Source organism: Xiphophorus couchianus, chromosome 9 (genome assembly GCF_001444195.1).
Source record: "Xiphophorus couchianus chromosome 9, X_couchianus-1.0, whole genome shotgun sequence".
Taxonomy (NCBI): Eukaryota; Metazoa; Chordata; class Actinopteri; order Cyprinodontiformes; family Poeciliidae; genus Xiphophorus; species Xiphophorus couchianus.
The window spans coordinates 14,510,495-14,528,387 of record NC_040236.1 but is presented as its reverse complement, the minus strand read 5'-3'; the positions used below and the strand labels follow the sequence as shown (position 1 = coordinate 14,528,387).

At 37.4% G+C, this 17,893-nt stretch overlaps 1 protein-coding gene across 2 annotated transcripts; it reads left to right on the top strand.

Annotated features, from left to right (window-relative positions):
- Nucleotides 1-265: 265 nt before the first annotated feature.
- Nucleotides 266-17,893, top strand: mier2 (mesoderm induction early response 1, family member 2). Of its 2 annotated transcripts, none has more exons than XM_028028603.1 (12): nt 266-364; nt 4,310-4,478; nt 7,111-7,224; nt 7,555-7,657; nt 8,210-8,289; nt 10,722-10,791; nt 10,972-11,117; nt 11,322-11,403; nt 12,615-12,709; nt 12,814-12,944; nt 13,395-13,537; nt 15,166-17,893. In XM_028028603.1, exons 2-12 carry the CDS (start codon nt 4,458-4,460, stop codon nt 15,579-15,581), a joined length of 1,401 nt encoding a protein of 466 aa, XP_027884404.1. In that variant the 5' UTR covers nt 266-364; nt 4,310-4,457; the 3' UTR covers nt 15,582-17,893. The 2 variants fall into 2 exon arrangements, with proteins under 2 accessions (XP_027884404.1, XP_027884405.1); XM_028028604.1 differs by lacking the exon at nt 266-364 and adding an exon at nt 2,693-2,799.

Below are 17,893 nucleotides of genomic sequence, written 5' to 3'. Positions count from 1 at the left end.
TTGCTCAATATGCAAAACGGATTTTAATTATAAAGGTTTTTTTTAAATATAAATTGCTTTAAGTAGAATGTTATAAAATGTTAAGTGCTTCAAATGATTTCGTTAAGTTCATACTGAAAGTAGCGGCCGCTGTAGGTGTCTTTCCAAATGAACTATTTTACATAAGTAGTAAAAAAAAAAAAACATTATTTGCCACATGGAAATAATTTAAAAAACAAATCTTAGAAAAAGTGGAGTTAAGTCAGACAAAGTTAAGGCAAAACTGCTCTTGCCGAGTCGTTGCGGCAATAAACGGAGTTGTACAGAGGAGCAGACATACAACATCCGGGCAACAGTAAGCTTGCGCAGAAACGGAATGGCGGAGGTAAGTGAGCGAAAACGAGGAATCTAATGAGCCGTAATGTTAGAGAAACTGTCCCGAATTTAGGACCTATGTCAACCCCGACGGCTCCCAGTATGACCGAGGGTTTCTCCGGCTGCTGAGCGGCGGCTGAAAGAGAGCTACGAGGCATTTTAGCACCGGGAAGCTGAGGTGGGGGGAAGAAACGGAGAGCCTCTCCGGCGTAGATCGTCTCTCTCCGCGTTCTTAGTGTTAAAGAGCCATTCCCCTCTCTGCCTTGATAGTACGGCAGTAGAAAACAATAGGGATCCCGGGGCCGGGTTCAACGCGGTGGTGCTGAACTATTTTCAGGTGCGTCCTCTCGGCAGGGTGGGTCGAGTTGAAAAGTTTTGGAGACATGACTTGACTCGGCGGAGGTGAACTTCCACCGTGCCTCTCGGAAACATTGTAAACTAGTAGTTTCCTTCTCGCATCGAGCCGGGTGGAGGAAGAGATGTTCAGCACCAAGTCACAGGAAAGCGCCCCTGGTCAGACAGACAGCGCCCGATGGGGCTGGGACAAAAAGCAGCTTCTTACAGGACCTTTGGTGTCGTTTAAAGTAGGTTGTGACATTTAGTAACTGTTGGCACTTTATCTGATTTAAGGATTTGGTTGTTCCTTATAGTGTCTGTTACCAAAGTTTTCTTTACTTTTTAGTTCTCCACTCTCCTTGTAAATGAGGTGCAATACAGGCCCGCAACTGGCTATGTAGAAATACATTCCTCCTAGCAGGAAGCATAATAAACTTATAACTTAGAGAAGACCCTTTTCTCACTTTTAGTCAGAAAAAGAGTTTTACTCTTGACTTTTATATTATTTGAGGCATTCACTTTGTTTTATGATTTATCACCTCATTGATCTTCAGTTTAATCTAAACTTTGTAAAAATGTTAAGCAGATGTGATCAAAACCCTATAAACTGACATCTTTTAAAAATGGAAGCCAATGAAATGCTGTAAATGATCAACAGAAAACTCAATTCAGAACATTGAATTGAGTGTGGTTAAGTTGTATATTGTATTATCCAATCTTGAAACAAAACATCTTTTGAAATCAGTCTATTAGTGTAAACACATTTTTTCTAAATGTGTTGAGTCTGTGAGAGTTGAGCAGTGTGTCCCCAGCTTAAGTTAATGTCAGTAAAAACCTTCTGCAATGGCTGAACCTTATTAAGGGTTAATCAGAAACAACTTAAATCAAGTGTTCAAAACTCCTGTCCCTATGCAGCAAACTTTTGGAGCCATTCACTGGATTTGTTTGTGTTGAAACAGATATGTATCTAAAAATGAGGAAAGAAGCTCTTGATGACTGGAGATGGACAACTCTGTCTTATATGTTTTGAGATGTGTACTGACTCCAAAGTTTGAATATGTATGCTAATGCTAAGCTCAACCACATCCACAGTGCATACTTAAAGCAAGGTTTTTTTTAGTTCCTTATTTTCAAGTTTTTGTCAAGAAAAGATGGACACGTCACACAAAAGATGGACGTTTTTAAATAATTGATTTTGGTATCATATTCTACATCAAAAAAGAAGCAAATAGAGGTTTCATTTTTACTTTAGGTGCACTGAAGCTCCTTTGTAAAATAAATAAATAAACACACCTTGCCAAACTAATCCCAGATATTATGTTTATATGGGCCTAACTACATCTTAGACACATTCGGTGATGCTGGCTGGTTTCATTGTGGAGACAATACAATTCTATCCAGGACATCTTGTTCTTCTTTGCACTGAAGACTGTTCTTGATGACATTGGCTGACTGATTGGTACAGAACAATCACCATTAACAGAAGCCTCCTTGATGACACGGCTTGATACATAAATGACATTACTGGACATCTTCAGATTCTCAAATGAAAATAAGCTTGATCTTTTATTTTACTGCTGCACCATGTTTCTTTGACTGATCACCATGCCTTCTTTTCAGCCTTGCCAGCTTTCGCAACACTTCTGGAAACCTCATTCCGGTTTGAAATCTTTTTCAGGGAGGGAGACCTTGCCGATACAGTACAACTATTCTGGGCTCAGTCTGTTGTTCCAGTCATGGTGTTTGAACAATGACATAAAAAACTCTTTCTAGCAGAGTTTGGCTGATGCTGGTTTGGGAAAACGGAGCAGCACCAAAAATTGATTAGATGTTTCCTTTTGTGACCTTTAAGGTAAAGTGGCACCTTCCTCCCTCCGGACCCTATGCCCCAAATGTGCCCCTGTGTAATCTTTTTGTCTGAAGATAACACATTATAAAGCAGCTTAGTGTGGAAGTTTTGAGCTGATCTACCTGAAAACAAGCTTCACAGTGTACAGTTTGTTTTTTAATTGTTGTTCACAGCTATCTGCTAAGGACAAGTCAAGATGACTGACAGTCGAGACCAGTGCAGTTGCTGCAGCCAAGTCTTTATAATCTATCCCAAATTAGGTTTGTCTTGTTACATAACATGGGTGTCCCTGTAAAGTACTGTCAAACTAAAGTCCTCAAGGGCCAGTGTGGTGAAACTGTTAGACTCACGAGTGTATGAGTCGACACATCTGAATCACATAATTGGGTCATTAGCAGGACTCTAGAACCTGAGCAAAATTACCTGTTTTCAAACACAGCAAAATAGTGCACATAGCCAAGTATCAAAATATCAAATATTTAGGAATCACCGACTGAAAATGCAGACTTTTATACAAACCATGTTCACATTCACACCAGCCACGTTTAGTCTGCTTTAATCAAACTCTAGTTCATTTGTCTTGAAAGTCCGGTTCATTTCAGGAGGCGTGAATGCGCAATCGAACTCTTACGTGGACCAAAAAGCAAACTCTGGTCTGCCTAACAACCTAGGTCTCTGTTTGATTAAAGTGAACTGTGGCGCAGTTCGAATGCATATGTGGATTCCTGCTTTTGGAGTGTAGGTCGCTACAAAAGCAGGAAACGACTATAGTGTAGGCCGTTCTGGGTCACTAGAACCAAAACAACTGCAAAAGAGTCTAATGCTAGAGGGAGAAATGGTTCTTAGTCCTTTACAAAAAGAGAAATCCTACAACTGCTAGGATTTGACGCTACCTTTTTGTTTACATTTTGGGAAGAATTAAGTTGCCCTCATGTCTTTTTCTGAGATTTTTGAGTTGTTTCTTTCAGCGGTTCTTGGCCACAACAGGCAAGGAGGGAGATCAGGTTTCTCAATTAGTTTGGATCGTTTGACACAGTGCAGTGTGAAAGTGAATTGCAGCAGCTGAAAATGTAACAAATGTTGCAATTTTGGTCCCCAACCGAACCAAGTCCACCAGAATATTAGGTGTGAAAACACCCTTCGGGAAGAAAATCTCACTAAAGGGTTCCTCTACAGTCTGCCTAAGAGATTTATCAAGTGACCCAAAATTATAGATAAGATGACACCAGCATTTCCTTCCTGCTTCAGCATGACTGAACTACTGTGCCAAAGCAAGGTCCATAAAGGTATGGATGAGCTAGCTTTGTGTGGAGCAGGAATTCAAGATTGTTAAATAGATTTAGGATGAATTAGGGCAGATACAGCAAGTTGAGTCTTGTCCAACATCAGCGTCTGACCTCATAAATGCACTTCTTTAAGAAATGTCCAATATTCTCATAAATGCTCTTCTACACCATTGAGCTGTTATGGCTGTAAAGAGTAGGTCAGTATCATATAAAGTACTTTGGATTGCCACTCATGTTCATTTTTGTGAAGCCATGGACTTGATAAGTTTGGTGGTGTTGTATATTTTAAGCTCTGTTGGTAACAAATCTTAAAAAATTATGCTTTAAGAATGCAGCAGCTGGCTGGTTTACAATGTTCTGAACCAGGATCATTTATATGCTGTTTGTGTGTACATTGCACTTTGTGCCTCAGGTGTGCTATGTGTATGTTGCGAAACCCTTCTATATGAGTTTTTCTATAAAAAGTGTGTATATGTGTTTGCAGGTGGGCGACAAGCAAATGAACATTAGCACAGACACTGTGGCCTAATGGAGAGTGGGCAAAGTACGGAGATGAAGGCCTTCAGTAGAAGAAACAGCAGTTGGAAGAAGTCATAGAGGATTTGGAGGAGACGCTTTCTCGCTCCAAGAAAATGGCTGCACAATCCCCAACAGTAAGTTAACTTTTGTCTCTCAAAATATGTTTGTGTCTATGACACATTTTTAAGACCTAGGGCTTTTTTTTTAGAAATCAATTGGAACTCATTTTCCCCAAAATAACTATATATTTAAAACAAATTCAAGGTTTCCCCCAGAAAACTTGCTAAGCCCAGTGGTTGGGTGCCAGGGTAGTCATTCATCCAGCGACCTGTCGTGTTTTTGAGTTTAAAAATGCTTAAAATTGACAGGAAATTTTAAGAGATCACTCGGTAATTATGTATTATTGGAAGATTAATACCTGAACACCAACTATAGAGTCTTAAAAAATGCAAACATTTTTAAAAGACTTAAACAAATGAGCAATGCTCAGCCTTGTGGGGGTTCAAGTAAAGCCTGGTGGCCCACCAGGCTTATAATACACTGGGGGGAACCCTGAAATTGTAAATATAAAAGAATGGGGGCTAAACTATCTGTTTTATGAAAGGTCTTCCAATCTGACCCAAGTATCATTACAGTCTTAATCAAGGCTTTTTCAAATAATTAGCGTCAGGATCCCTGTCTCAAATCATTGCCCTGATACTTGATGATGGCATAGTGTCTGTAATTGTATGTCTTCCCAGTAATGGTGTTGGAGATGGGCCTGAGTTTTTAAAACTCAGGCCCATCTTGGAAAAATCTTGAGGTTGTCATTATAACTTTGAGCTAATCAATCTATATTTCTCCTGACGAATTAAAGGGTTGAACTGAGTTGGGACAATTTGACAAATTTAACGGCCATCGACAAGCTGTGCCCTGTCAATGGCCGACAGGCTGGTCTTTTGTCTTTTTTTTATTTCTTTTTTTTTAATCAATTTTTTCTATTTTTGACATGCGTTAGTTTCTTGACTGAGAACAATGTTTGACTGAAGACAAAAGATGCACCCCACAGAAAAATCATAAATAACCATGTTTTTAATAGTATACACAACTCCTTCCAGCTGCAAGCAAAACTTGTAATTTTCTCCCAGAATGCCTCCAAGTGCAGCTGCGATTTATTTACTCTGACTTATAATAAAGACAAAAACTAGCAGTATCATATTTTCTGAAAATATATACATTTATATAATAGCCACAATGGTGGTCTTGGTGTCTTTTTTTCCAATTTTATTATGTTTATGACCCATTCTAAATCCATATGTATTACAAACTTGGTATGAAACGGCAAATACAAAAACTGGTCCAGCAAACGTGCTCGACCATAAAGAAAAATCTCAGTGTCAGTTTTAAAAGAAATTTTAAATGAGTTTGCTCATTAAAAATAAATAAATGACTAAATAAGAAACTATAATCTCTCCATACAGAATCAATAACAGAAAAAAGGGAATTTTGTTTTTCTGGAATAAGTTTATAACTTCTAATTATTTTTATGGAAAACAAGTATGTTCAGCTTATTGGATTTGAACAGTATTTGCAGGTGGTGAATAATGTTACCAGCCTTCTGAAGGTGTACTTGTGGCCGATACCTACAGATATTTTCATTCCATCTGCTACAGAATGACTACTTTATTAATCCCCACAGGAGAAATTCACCTGGGCTGTTCTTTTCTGTATTTAGCCATTTTAGTAAAAGATTTTCAAAAGTTTTGAAATTTCAGCAGACGTCTTTTGTTGATTGGCTCGTGATTTACGTCAATGCAAACTCCAAAAAAAAAAAAATTCAATCAAGCCAGTGAACCGACGGATTGCCGTGTGTTATCGGAGAGCTGCACAGTTTGGAGGCGCATAATTATTAGTTTAATCTTGAGCAACGCCTCTTAACTTCTGGAGCGGAATGACCGCAATTTCCCAGCACCACAAGCAGCAACTCTGAGGAATGGGAACGCAATGAAGAAGCGATAAAAGGTGCAGCTCTGGTCAGCGTTATGACCGAGCCATAGCTTTGTCCCAACCGCTGTGAAACACCTGAACTACATGACATTAATTTGCAGTAATGTGCGTTTTATCCTTTGTTTGGAATTTTCTTTTAAATAAAATTCATGCATGGATATTGTTTTACATCTTTTGACTGAATTAACTAAATCCAATAGGTTGCACATGCTTAAAAAAATTAAGTGCCACAATATAGATATACAGTATTTACATATATTGTAAAATAATCACCTAATTTGGACTGGTTTTAGGGCAGAAATAAATACCTGCAAAACTAAATGAACACAGGTAATGTTGTAAAGCACATTGGGTCTGTTTTGCTTTACATACAAACATATTTTTCCATTCACTGTAGTTACAGTATTTTGGGAGTTTTTCAGCATGAAGAACATGAAGTGCTGCTGGCCTGAACTTCCCTCTCAGTGTTGGATTTGTTTGCAACTTCTCACTTTTGCGCCAAAGCTATTCTTACATTTTGCTGCTCAATCGACTTGTTGAAAAAAAAAACATGACATATTGATATATTAATCTTCCGTGCCACACATTGTGAAAATATTTATATCAAATTTTGCTCCCTAAAAAGTCATGAATGTGCTTGAGAAACTGAAAATCAAAGGTCATATTTCAACTGGTTTTTTTAGGAAAACAAAACAGTTTTGTGGAATTAAAGCTGAAGTGGAATTAAATTACATTGTTGTATTTTTTTTTCTCTCCTTTCTCTGTCATTTGCCCCTATAGGTCAGTGAGCTTCCCTTGGAGGAGCTACTGGCTTTATATGGATATCAAGTATCCAATCCACAGAAGGAAACATGTCCTATAACCACCACTCTGCCAGATATGACTCTGGATAAGGTGAGATTCAGCCAAAGCATATATCAACTAGTGCCGTCATTCATTTGTTATGCAACTTTCTCTATAGATGTTCTGATTGTGGGTTTCTTGTTATTGGCTCAATTTACTTGAGCTATCTATGATTTTTGTGTATTCGGCCGATCACATTAAAGAAATGCACCAAAACATTAGGACAATTTCAAAACATTGCAACATAAGATTTTCACTTCCTCATTTGATCATTTGATAATTTCAAGGTGGCTTCTTGTAAGGTTGGCTTCAAATAAACACAAGGTTGATCATTGTTCTGCTGAGTTTTGTAGTGTTGTTTGTTTTTTGTGTCTTGTACAGGATCAGAAGACGAAGGACCTGTTTCATGGCAAGAAAGAGAAACAAGCTTCAGCCTATGATCTCACCTCCTCAAACACCTCAGATTTGCTGCCCAGCCTCCAGGGTAACACACAGGATTAATTACCCATAAAGATTTTCACACCAAAAGAAGTGTTGATAAAAGTATTTTTGGTTTTGTCCTTTTTATTCAAATAAAAGAGCTATAGTTATTTTCTGTCAAAACCATTTTTTTGATGCATTGATATATAATGTTTATTTCACAGATTAGAGTTTTGTTTTTCCCTAAAGGAAGCTGAAAATGTTCTCACCACACCACTATTTTGATTATTATTTTGTAGAGATAAATATTTCTATACTTTTCTAAACAGCTAGTTGTTTTTTCATTTGAGTTGTGGATGTGTTCCTTGGAAACATTTTTAATCTCCAAACAATTACTTGGCTCTGCTTGCTTGTAATAATTTCTAATCTAATATTTGGACAATTTTCTTCACTTATTTCTAACATTTTTCTTACATTGAAGAAAGCCTTTCCATCAACAGTTCAAGTATTTGAGGTGTTCAGTCGACATCACAGCTGATTTGGAAATGTTTTTCTTTTTTGAGGAATTCTGCTCAGGGTTGAATAATCCTCTTTGTGCCGTTTCTGTCTCTTTCAGACAGATACAAAGCGACGACTGTCAGCTCATCAGACGACGACACTGATGATTCTTCTATTCCGTCCAATGAAGAGCACAAGGTTAGCTACTCAGAATGATATCATGTTGAGTTGGTCACTGTGCAGTGGCTAGATAAACTGGAGTCATACAGACTTATCACACGTGCAGTTGTTTTAAATCTTTGTATCATTGTTCTAAATAGTGATATGGGCATTTTACATATGCAAGCAGTGGAAATTTTAATTCAATTCCGGTTTATTTTTTATTGAGGACAACACATTAAACTATGTTACATGTTAAAAACCCAAGTACAACTTTTGTTTGGTACTTTGGTTTTCTAGCCACAGGATAATTGGCAAACTCAGTCCTTTGTTGAACCTGACAGCAGAATTAAAATGAAAGATTTCTGTCACACACATGCATACGCTGAATTACGGTGACTATTAGCAAAAAAAAACATGAGATTGAATTTTACAGAAAAGTAGTTATCCACAAAAGGTAGGTTGGTATACATCAGTTTTCACATACAGTACAGACCAAAAGTTTGGACACAAGTGTGTCCTAACCTTTGGTCTGTATTCAGTACAGACCAAAGGTTTGGACACACCTTCTCATTGAATTCAATTAGAAAGTGTGTCCAAACTTTTGGTCTGTATTCAGTACAGACCAAAGGTTTGGACACACCTTCTCATTGAATTCAATTAGAAAGTGTGTCCAAACTTTTGGTCTGTATTCAGTATAGACCAAAGGTTTGGACACACCTTCTCATTGAATTCAATTAGAAAGTGTGTCCAAACATTTGGTCTGTACGGTATATTTTTATTTTCTTCATTGTTTCACCTCTAAATGAGAAGGAACATTTAACAGATCAAACTGTATCTGCCATACTTGAATAGCAGGCTCTCTTCTATTTCCCATTTTGATAAATATCAAAGAGAAATGTATCTATTTTTTACTAGACGATCATACTCCAGGGATATGGGGTATGTAATGGGATTGTTAATATTAGATGTCATTTGTAGCAATTTTTGGACCAATTTTGCTGGTTTATTTATAAATGAGTAAGTCCTTCTCTATGTAGCAGTAGATGAAGTGTGGGCCAAATATCTGAATGAAAGTCCTCTCATTCTTCAGATTCTTTTTGTCAAGTAATGCATTATTTCTAAATGATTTTTTTCCCTCCAAAAATGCCTTTTAATTTACTTACAGATTAACTTGGAAATAAGGTTTGGCTCTTCAAACTCTTAATTATATAAATGAGTGCCACCTCCAGCATCACAAAAAGATCAATAAAATTAGGCTCTAAATATTTATGCATGTACAAATACACAATGCTGCATATTTAAAACGTCAGGTGAGCCTCCACTGGCAATAAACAAAAATAGGTCCCATGGTGCGACGCCAAAGGTGAAAACTCTTTCTATTACACCTTTTAGTTCAAATGTAATTCTAGACTCTGTAACTTTAAAATGACTGGTATTTATGAGTCCAGTCATTTGAAATATTAGGATTCATTATTCAATTAGATACTCAAATTATCAGCTACAGTTATCTTCATTTGACGGCAATATAATTAAAATATATATGAAGAAAAACTAATTTGTGCTTCTACATAAAGACACAAAATACGAGTGGAAAGACAAAAATCCTGTCAGCAACATTTGAATTTTAGTTTGTCCTATAATTTCTTTCACAGGGTTTTTTTTTTTTAAAATATGGTGTTGTTAATTTCTTTATTGATCATTTCTATTGTGTATACTGTCTACAAATATTACTTTTAAAAACATTGTAATGATATATTTTCAAATATTTGCACAGTGGCGCAGTTAGAAGCACTGTTGCCTTGCAGCAAGAAGGTCCTGAGTTCGATTCCCGGCCCAGGGTCTTTCTGTATGGAGTTTTGCATGTTCTCCCTGTGCATGTGTGGGTTCTCTCCGGGTACTCTGGCTTCCTCCCACAGTCCAAAAACATGACTATTAGGTTAATTGGTCTTTCTAAATTCTCCTAGGTGTGAGTGTGTGTGTGCATGGTTGTTTGTCCTGTCTGTCTCTGTGTTGCCCTGCGACACACTGTCCAGTGTGACCCCGCCTCTCGCCCGAAAGGTTCGCTGGAAATAGGCACCAGCACCTCCTGATCCCACTAGGGACAAGGGTGTTAGACGATGGATGGATGCAGTAACAATTGTTCCTCACTGAAAATAAAGCTAATCCATTTAAAATATAGTAACACTGGACTTGAATGAGTTTGTGACATTGTGGATCTGAAATAGTGTCAGCATGGTACTGAACCAGTCAGAAATTAGCTTTTCATATGTATTTATTTATTTGTTCTTATTTTTCCACAACAAATATAGACCAAATCTAGCTAAAATTAAGCAGCTTAATGTAAACTGCCTCTTATCAGACTCTTGGACTGTTATGTAAACTCTGCTTTAATCCAGTGTTTCTAAGATCATCTTCATCTTGTAGTGAATGCTCAGATTTGAACCATTTTATTGTTTTTTTTTCTACAGGAAATCATGGTCGGCTCCATGTATCAAGCAAAAATCCCACCAATAAATCCACATTTATCTGAGGAGAGAGGTGAAAATGATTGTTTGTGGAGTGCATTTGTTGAGTAGACCCTGTAGACATTGTACCATAAATATTTATCTGTAGAGATACTAAAAATTAGAAACTTGGTATAAAAGAAGAGACTGCTACGCACAGACCTGTCATCATTCTCACAATTTCCATCTTCCTCTTCTGCTTTCGCTCCTCCAGCTTACAACCACGACGACCAGGTGCTGTGGAGGCCCGAGGTTTTGCCTGTACAGGAAGTAGAGAAATTTTTGCAGAATGTACAGAGACTTTGTGGCAAGGAGGGGGCGGTATGGACCCAAACAGCCACTATCCAAGACAATGAGCAGGTACATCATTAGTGTGGCATTTTATGCTATTCACATCACCACTGCCTGCAGCTGTAGGTGACTACATTAAAATTTATAATATTGTTTGTTTGCTAAACAAGCCAAAGGAACTGGGATAATGTAGCAGGAGTCGTTATTAGTTAATTTTTTTTGTCATGTGGGATTAAGTTTTGATTTCTGCCTTCTTTCTGGCTCAACATTCAGGCACTGTATGAACTAGTGAAATGCAACTTCAATGCAGAAGAAGCACTGAGACGGTTACGTTTCAATGTGAAAGTATTCAGTGGTAAGACTCTTCCTGTTGTCATGGATGACTTTTTTTTTATGTGATCTGATTTGTACGATCCTATTCATGGAAGCACCTAGTATTGAACCACATAGTTAAACCTAACAGCACTGTTAAACTTTAGCAAAGTTCTAATGTTTGTGACCATTTGCTCTTTTATCATTTGCTTAATATAATCTGCTTCCCGACTGGCCGTCAGATTGAAAGGTGGTTCACGGTTTATATCTGCTGTATTCATTTTGGAGGAAAAAGAATAACCTGTTTAACAGGTTTAAAAAAAAAAAAAAAAAACCTGTTTTTTCCTGTTTTTCAGGAACTCATTCCAGATGTGCGGCTGCACATAGAATTAAAACACTTTGTTTCAAAATAAATTAAAGAACAATGAGTCTTATGTGAAAGAGATATATTGAGACTTCTTTAAAAGCCATGACTCACTTTTACTTTATGAAACTATATAACCTTATAACAGGATGTTTGACTTTGTAACTTGTCAGACTGTATACTTTAGGCCATTTACCGTTTGGAATACCAGTTTGTGCCCAAGCTTAAACTTGATGATGTCTTCATCAGCAATATTTATTTTTAGTAAATATTTTCACACAAGGTTTTGGTTGTGATGATGATGACATGTATTTTTCATAATGTCACACAGGGAATCATTTTGTTTGAAGTAATGCCTTACATATATCTATGGGTGTATCTCCTTCTAATCTAAATGCTAACCTATCAGAAGCTTTCAAAACCATTACATCATCAACTCGGTTTTTCCAGATTTTTTGAATGATAGGCTGCTTTTATGTAAACTCCTCAATTAAAAAAGTAAAATTCCTAGAAAAAAACCCCTCACAATAATTCTGCCATTTTGCAAATATAAATAATTTTGGTAATCCTAACGGAGAAGAGGTGGAAATGTTAAGTATGATTTAGTGTAAGAAAGTGAATTTAAAAATGTTGCGCCGCTTTTGTCAGTGGTTTCCACTGTACTTTAGCTATATTTCTATGGTACATGTGCAGTAAAACCATGTCGTTTTCCCAAAAGCCTGTGACTTTATTCCACCACAAAACTTGATTGTGTTGAGTTGTGGCGCTCCAGCTTAGAAGTGTGCTGGTAGATTTTCAGCAGGAGGTGAATGATTTTTGTTATCAATAACATGTGCTTAACCTGAACTAGTTTGCAGGATCTCAGTTCTCTGTGTACCTACTGTTTTTAGAGGAGCTGTGTTCTTGGAGCGAGGAGGAGTGTAGGAACTTTGAGAATGGCTACCGTGTTTATGGGAAAAACTTCCATCTCATTCAGGCTAATAAGGTATGTGATCAAATTTAGAGCCTTTGATCCTTAATCTAGCCTCAAAATGTGACTGATTGTTTTAAATACTTGTTTCTAAAAATGATTAAAACCTTTCTCCACAGGTACGAACTCGCTCCGTTGGTGAGTGTGTGGCATATTACTACATGTGGAAGAAATCGGAGCGCCACATGTTCTTCACCCAGCAGGCCACAAGGGTGAGCCGAAAAAAGTACATCATGCAGTCGGAGAACATGTGAGTACTTCTGCAGAAATGCTTTGGGCTAACTTGTTTGTTAATAAAAACTGGAAGACGGTTATAGACTATTTGTAATATTGGGAAAAAATGTTCCTATAAATTAATTCTATTTTATTTGGATTTTATGTGATAGACCAACAAATGATAGTGCAAAACTTGGAAGTGGGAAAAATGTGACATTATAGCTTTGCTATAAAATTGGGTGGTAGAGGGGGTTATAATAATTACACAAATACTGTAGCTTGCCCTAGTCATAATATATGACCAATAAGCATGCCATGACCCCTCCTCTCTCTCTCTTTCTCTTTCTCTTTCTCTTTCTCTTAGTATCAGTTACATCTGAGTGTGTGTAGCAATGAGTGAACTCTACCATGACATCATCTGTGTCAAATGTGTGTGTACACTTTAAAGTTGCACATAATTTGTGATTGTGCTTCTGTATTTTAGTGAGGATGGAGACCAGGATGGAGAGGGTGGAGATCTCGAGGGAAGCAACAATTCTTTGGGGTTACTGTCACAGATCTCAATAACCTCTGGACAAATGGAGTCCCGGTTTCCTTCAAGTACAAGTCTGGATCTAAACAAACAAGGTGCGAATCAGGAATAGATCAATAAATGAGCTGTGAAACTGAGTTTGTTCTGCTGTAAAATTACTCTTTCTTACAGAAGGTCATTAAAACATGCAAGTGACAGTACTTAAGTATGTACAGTACAGACCAAAAGTTTGGACACAGCTTTTAATTCAGTGAGTTTCCTTTATTTTCATAACTATTGACATTGTAGATTCACACTGAAGGCATCAAAACTATGAATAACACATGTGGAAATATGCACTAAACAAAAAAGTGTAAAACAACTGAAAATAGCTCTTATATTCTAGTTTCTTCAAAATAGCAACCTTTTGCTGTGATCACTGCTTTGCACACACTCTGCATTTTCATTCAGGTAGTCACCTGAAATGGTTTTCACTTCATAGGTGTGCCCTGTCAGGTTAATAGGTGGGATTTCTTGCCTTATAAATAGTCATGAAAATAAAGAAAACCCATTGAATTAGAAAGGTGTGTCCAAACTTTTGGTCTGTACTGTACATGTTGTGCGGAACTACAGTGACAATGAACATTTAATTTGAACTTTTCTAAAAAGTTAGAGAAAACCTCCAGCATTAATGGAAACCAAATCCTAATAGTCATATATGCAGTTTTTTGGCCTTTACTGTGCAGAATTCTTCAGTTTATTTTTTTTGGCATCGAGATCACATCATTTGCTTCATCTTCATTATGTTTTGTTATGTCTCCCCACCTTTGTTTTCTCCCATCCTTACTGTCGCGTGCTGTTCTGTTTGTGCATGCACGTATGCATGTCTCTGTTTGTTGGGTGTGCATGTTTGTCTGTGCACGGTTCATGTTGGCATTCTGCTCCAGAAGAAGAAGGCCGCCCCAGGCGCAGACGAACGCCCCGCTTTCTCTTAAAGCCATGACCTCCGTCCACACACGCTACAGAAAGCAGGCTGGGCCTGCAGGTAAAGAAAACGGTGAACTAATGTGAACAAAAAGAACAAATAACTTGGCTCTTGTTGATGTTTACAATCTGTTTTTAAGATTGTCACTACAAAGTTACAATAATTTCATGTGCATCAGTGTTTCCTCACACATTGTCACCAAAACGCAATAACACCCTTTATGATTCCACATTTAGTTACTTTACAGAATCTATGAACTTGTGCTCAGAGAGCTGCAGACTCTTGTCTCTTGGCGAATATTTATTTCATTACTTCCCAGAAGCCTGAAATCTTTTCACTGCTATCCACTTATGATCTGCCTCACTATTCCTTCTTCTTTTTTAAAAATGACTGGTAATCTTCTGACTGAAGTTCAGCAAAAAGATTTTGTTTTAGTAATGTGAATTGGCGATAGATAAGTAAACTGAATTGAACTGGATAAAGTAACTTTAATTTGTCTCCACATTTGCGTCATTTGACAAAATTCTCAAAATAGACAAATTCCTTCTTTCCTTCCTCTTCCTAACATTGTTGCATACAGTCTTTGAAGGGCATTTGTTTTATTTTTGCTGTTTTTTTTTAAATTGAGATTTGATGGAATATTTTTGTTTAATGATCTATGAATAAAAATATTGAAAAATCAAAAACAGAGTTAGGGTCTGGTGGGCCTCAGTGGTTTTACTGATCAGACGTGATCTGAATTTATCTCTTTGTTCCCAGACGGTGAGCTGGTGATGAGTCTGTCCGAGCTGTGTCCCGACGAATGTCCTCAGCAGCTCTTCGACTGTCCGTTCTCTTACCCATCCATGGACGAACTTGGAGACGCTGCCTCGGATCGTCCCTCAGCTCCGGTTCAGCTCCAGTCTCAGCCCTCTGACCAGTGCTCTGAGTGGGGCCGTGGAAACCCGCCGGCCCGCCTTGACGACGACCACGGCTTCCTGAACTCCTGTTTCTACCACCTGCAGATGCACGGCAGGCCCTTCGTTTCTGACGGCCCTGGTTGTGGTGCCGCAGGCGGTGGGACTCACGCCCCCCGCAGGCTGCAGGTGGAATTTAACCTTCCCTCCACCTCGGCTTCCTCGGCCGCTGTTCTCTCATCAAACTTCCAGGCGTTTGGCAGCCTGCTGCACCCCTAGCCCTTTTAACATTCGGGCAGAGTGTAATGTACACAGAAGAATATCATCCGTTTACTCTCTCTGCAGACAGATATTTAATTGGTCAAACAGTTTTTACATTTGAAAAAGATGGAGCTGTTGCTCTGGAGGAGGCCTTACCATCAACGTCCGTCCGTTGTTGAATGCTGAGTGTTTAATTTATGACTGTCAGCCATTGATCGTGTTTATATCTATTGATTACAATTTGTAACAACACAGTGTAGGGGATGAAAGCTGCAGACCAGTTTTCTCAATCACATCAATTTTCTGAGTCGTAACTTATTCAGGTTTTTTTTTTCTTCTTATCATTATTCCTGGGAAGAAGAAGTTGGGCAAAAGAGCCAGCAACTTGTTTGTCTTTTTTTCTATCGCTTTTATTGCTGCTGTTGTTTCAGACAATTTTCCATCACACACAACAGATGCTCAATCTTGGCAAGTTTTTTATATGGAAATTATTTCCCCCCCTCTTCCTCGACCCTGTCTGTTGTGTTTAGGTTTTCTAGCAGAACTTTTTCATATTTACAATGAAACCTGTAACAAAATTGTATATATAGATTTGTTTTAAACATGAAGCCACAAAGCAGCTCTATAACTCATTAAAACTTCATTCTACCCATTTTAATAAGTTGATTAAATTGTACTTGACATGCGTGAATCAATTGGCCAGAGAACTGAGCCAAATTTGACCCCGATTGTCAAGTCAAAACCTTTAACCTGTGGGTTTTTTCAGTTTATTAAATGCATAATAATGAGCTACACCCACTATTTTCTGTCTACAATGCATCAATCAACAACATGAACTCTGCTGCACTAGCCTGCATCGGCTTCTTTGTCTGATTTTTGGTAAATCAGATGGAAAAAAAATGTATTGGTGCATTCTTTTCCTTTTTTACATCAAATGTAATATAAACAGGTTTATATATCTCTGACTTCTGTGTCTCCATGTACAGTTTGTCAGTTCCTGCAAGATCATTGTGTACCTTAGCATATAATGAGAAGCACTCGTCTTTGAACGGCTTCATGTTTAAGGATGAAGCCGGATGAAGGATGAATGTTCTAGTCTGAAGGTAAAGTTCTCTTCTTCTTTGTTTTCATCTGGTTCACATTCCTTTCAGCCAAGGAGTGACCCGTCCTTTACTTCCAACCTGAACTTCTGGTTTCTGTCTGGGCGTTATTTATTATTAGCTGAATACTCCCAATTTTCTTTTTAAAAAAAATAAGAACAACTGAGTTATGCACATTTGCTAATCAACATTGGGATCGTTATTTCATCAGAATATGTTTCAGGTTCAAACGGCAGCACTCAGGAAATATATGTAGAGTAAAAATTGTTGTTCATGTCTGACTGGGACAAGCAATGTCCCAGTCAGACACTTTATTTGCTTATTTATCTAATAATGGTAATAAGAGTTAAAATGCCCTGTTTTAGTCATGTTCATATTGTTTATATTTACGTGTTGTTGCATTTTGCCGACTCTGAAAGAGCAAAAGGTTCCACAGATGAACTGGACCCACTTCGTCTGTTTTCACTCATTTCTTATTTCCTTTTCTGACTGGCTGTGTGATCCATGTTGAAATCAGAGTCCATCTTTTTATTTTATTTTATTTTTAAAAACACAGGTAAAGTGAAGACGGTGAAGACAGAAAAAAAATTAGCGGAAATCTTTTATTTCCTTTTGTTCTTAAGAATATATATATAGGCACATACATGTATTCAAATTATAAATTGCTTTCATCATATTTCTTTTTAAATATATTTTGTAAATAAAATGTGAAATTAAACTTACCAGTGTAAACATTAAACTGTACTGTTATTTAAATCACTCTGAAATGATGTAATTGATCTACTTGCAGTGTCCTGGCATTTGCTTTATTTGGTCCCTTTACTTAAAGATGTAGTTTGGATGGAGAGGTTAAAAAGAATGGAAAATGATGTCATTTTGCAAAAATATCAATCACCATTTAATCCAGTTTCACCATTCAGTGTACTTTAGTAAGACTATCAGAATCCCACATCTTGGTTTGGCAATATCTGAGCATGAAAGTTTTCCAAATTTCTCAGATTCTGTTCACACTGAACGTCCCACTAGAACATTTTAAAACTGAAATGTTATGTCATTTGAAGTCATTCTTTTATTAATTTGATAATTTATGCTGATAAATAAAATCTCTATCTTCAGTTTTCTATCAGGCATCTGAAGATTTTGGGGTCAACGCTGCTAGAAAGTTAGAAACGTTTTAGAAAGTTTTAGTTCCATCTGAAAATAAAATAACCCCAGATCAATATTCTACCA

Bases quoted from the DNA above. Each gene is read 5' to 3' on its own strand.
- mier2 (XM_028028603.1), top strand. From the start codon at position 4,458: ATGGCTGCACAATCCCCAACA. The intron at 8,290-10,721 runs GTTAGCTACTCA...TTTTTTCTACAG, and splicing joins CGTCCAATGAAGAGCACAAG to GAAATCATGGTCGGCTCCAT. The intron at 11,404-12,614 runs GTAAGACTCTTC...TACTGTTTTTAG, and splicing joins CAATGTGAAAGTATTCAGTG to AGGAGCTGTGTTCTTGGAGC.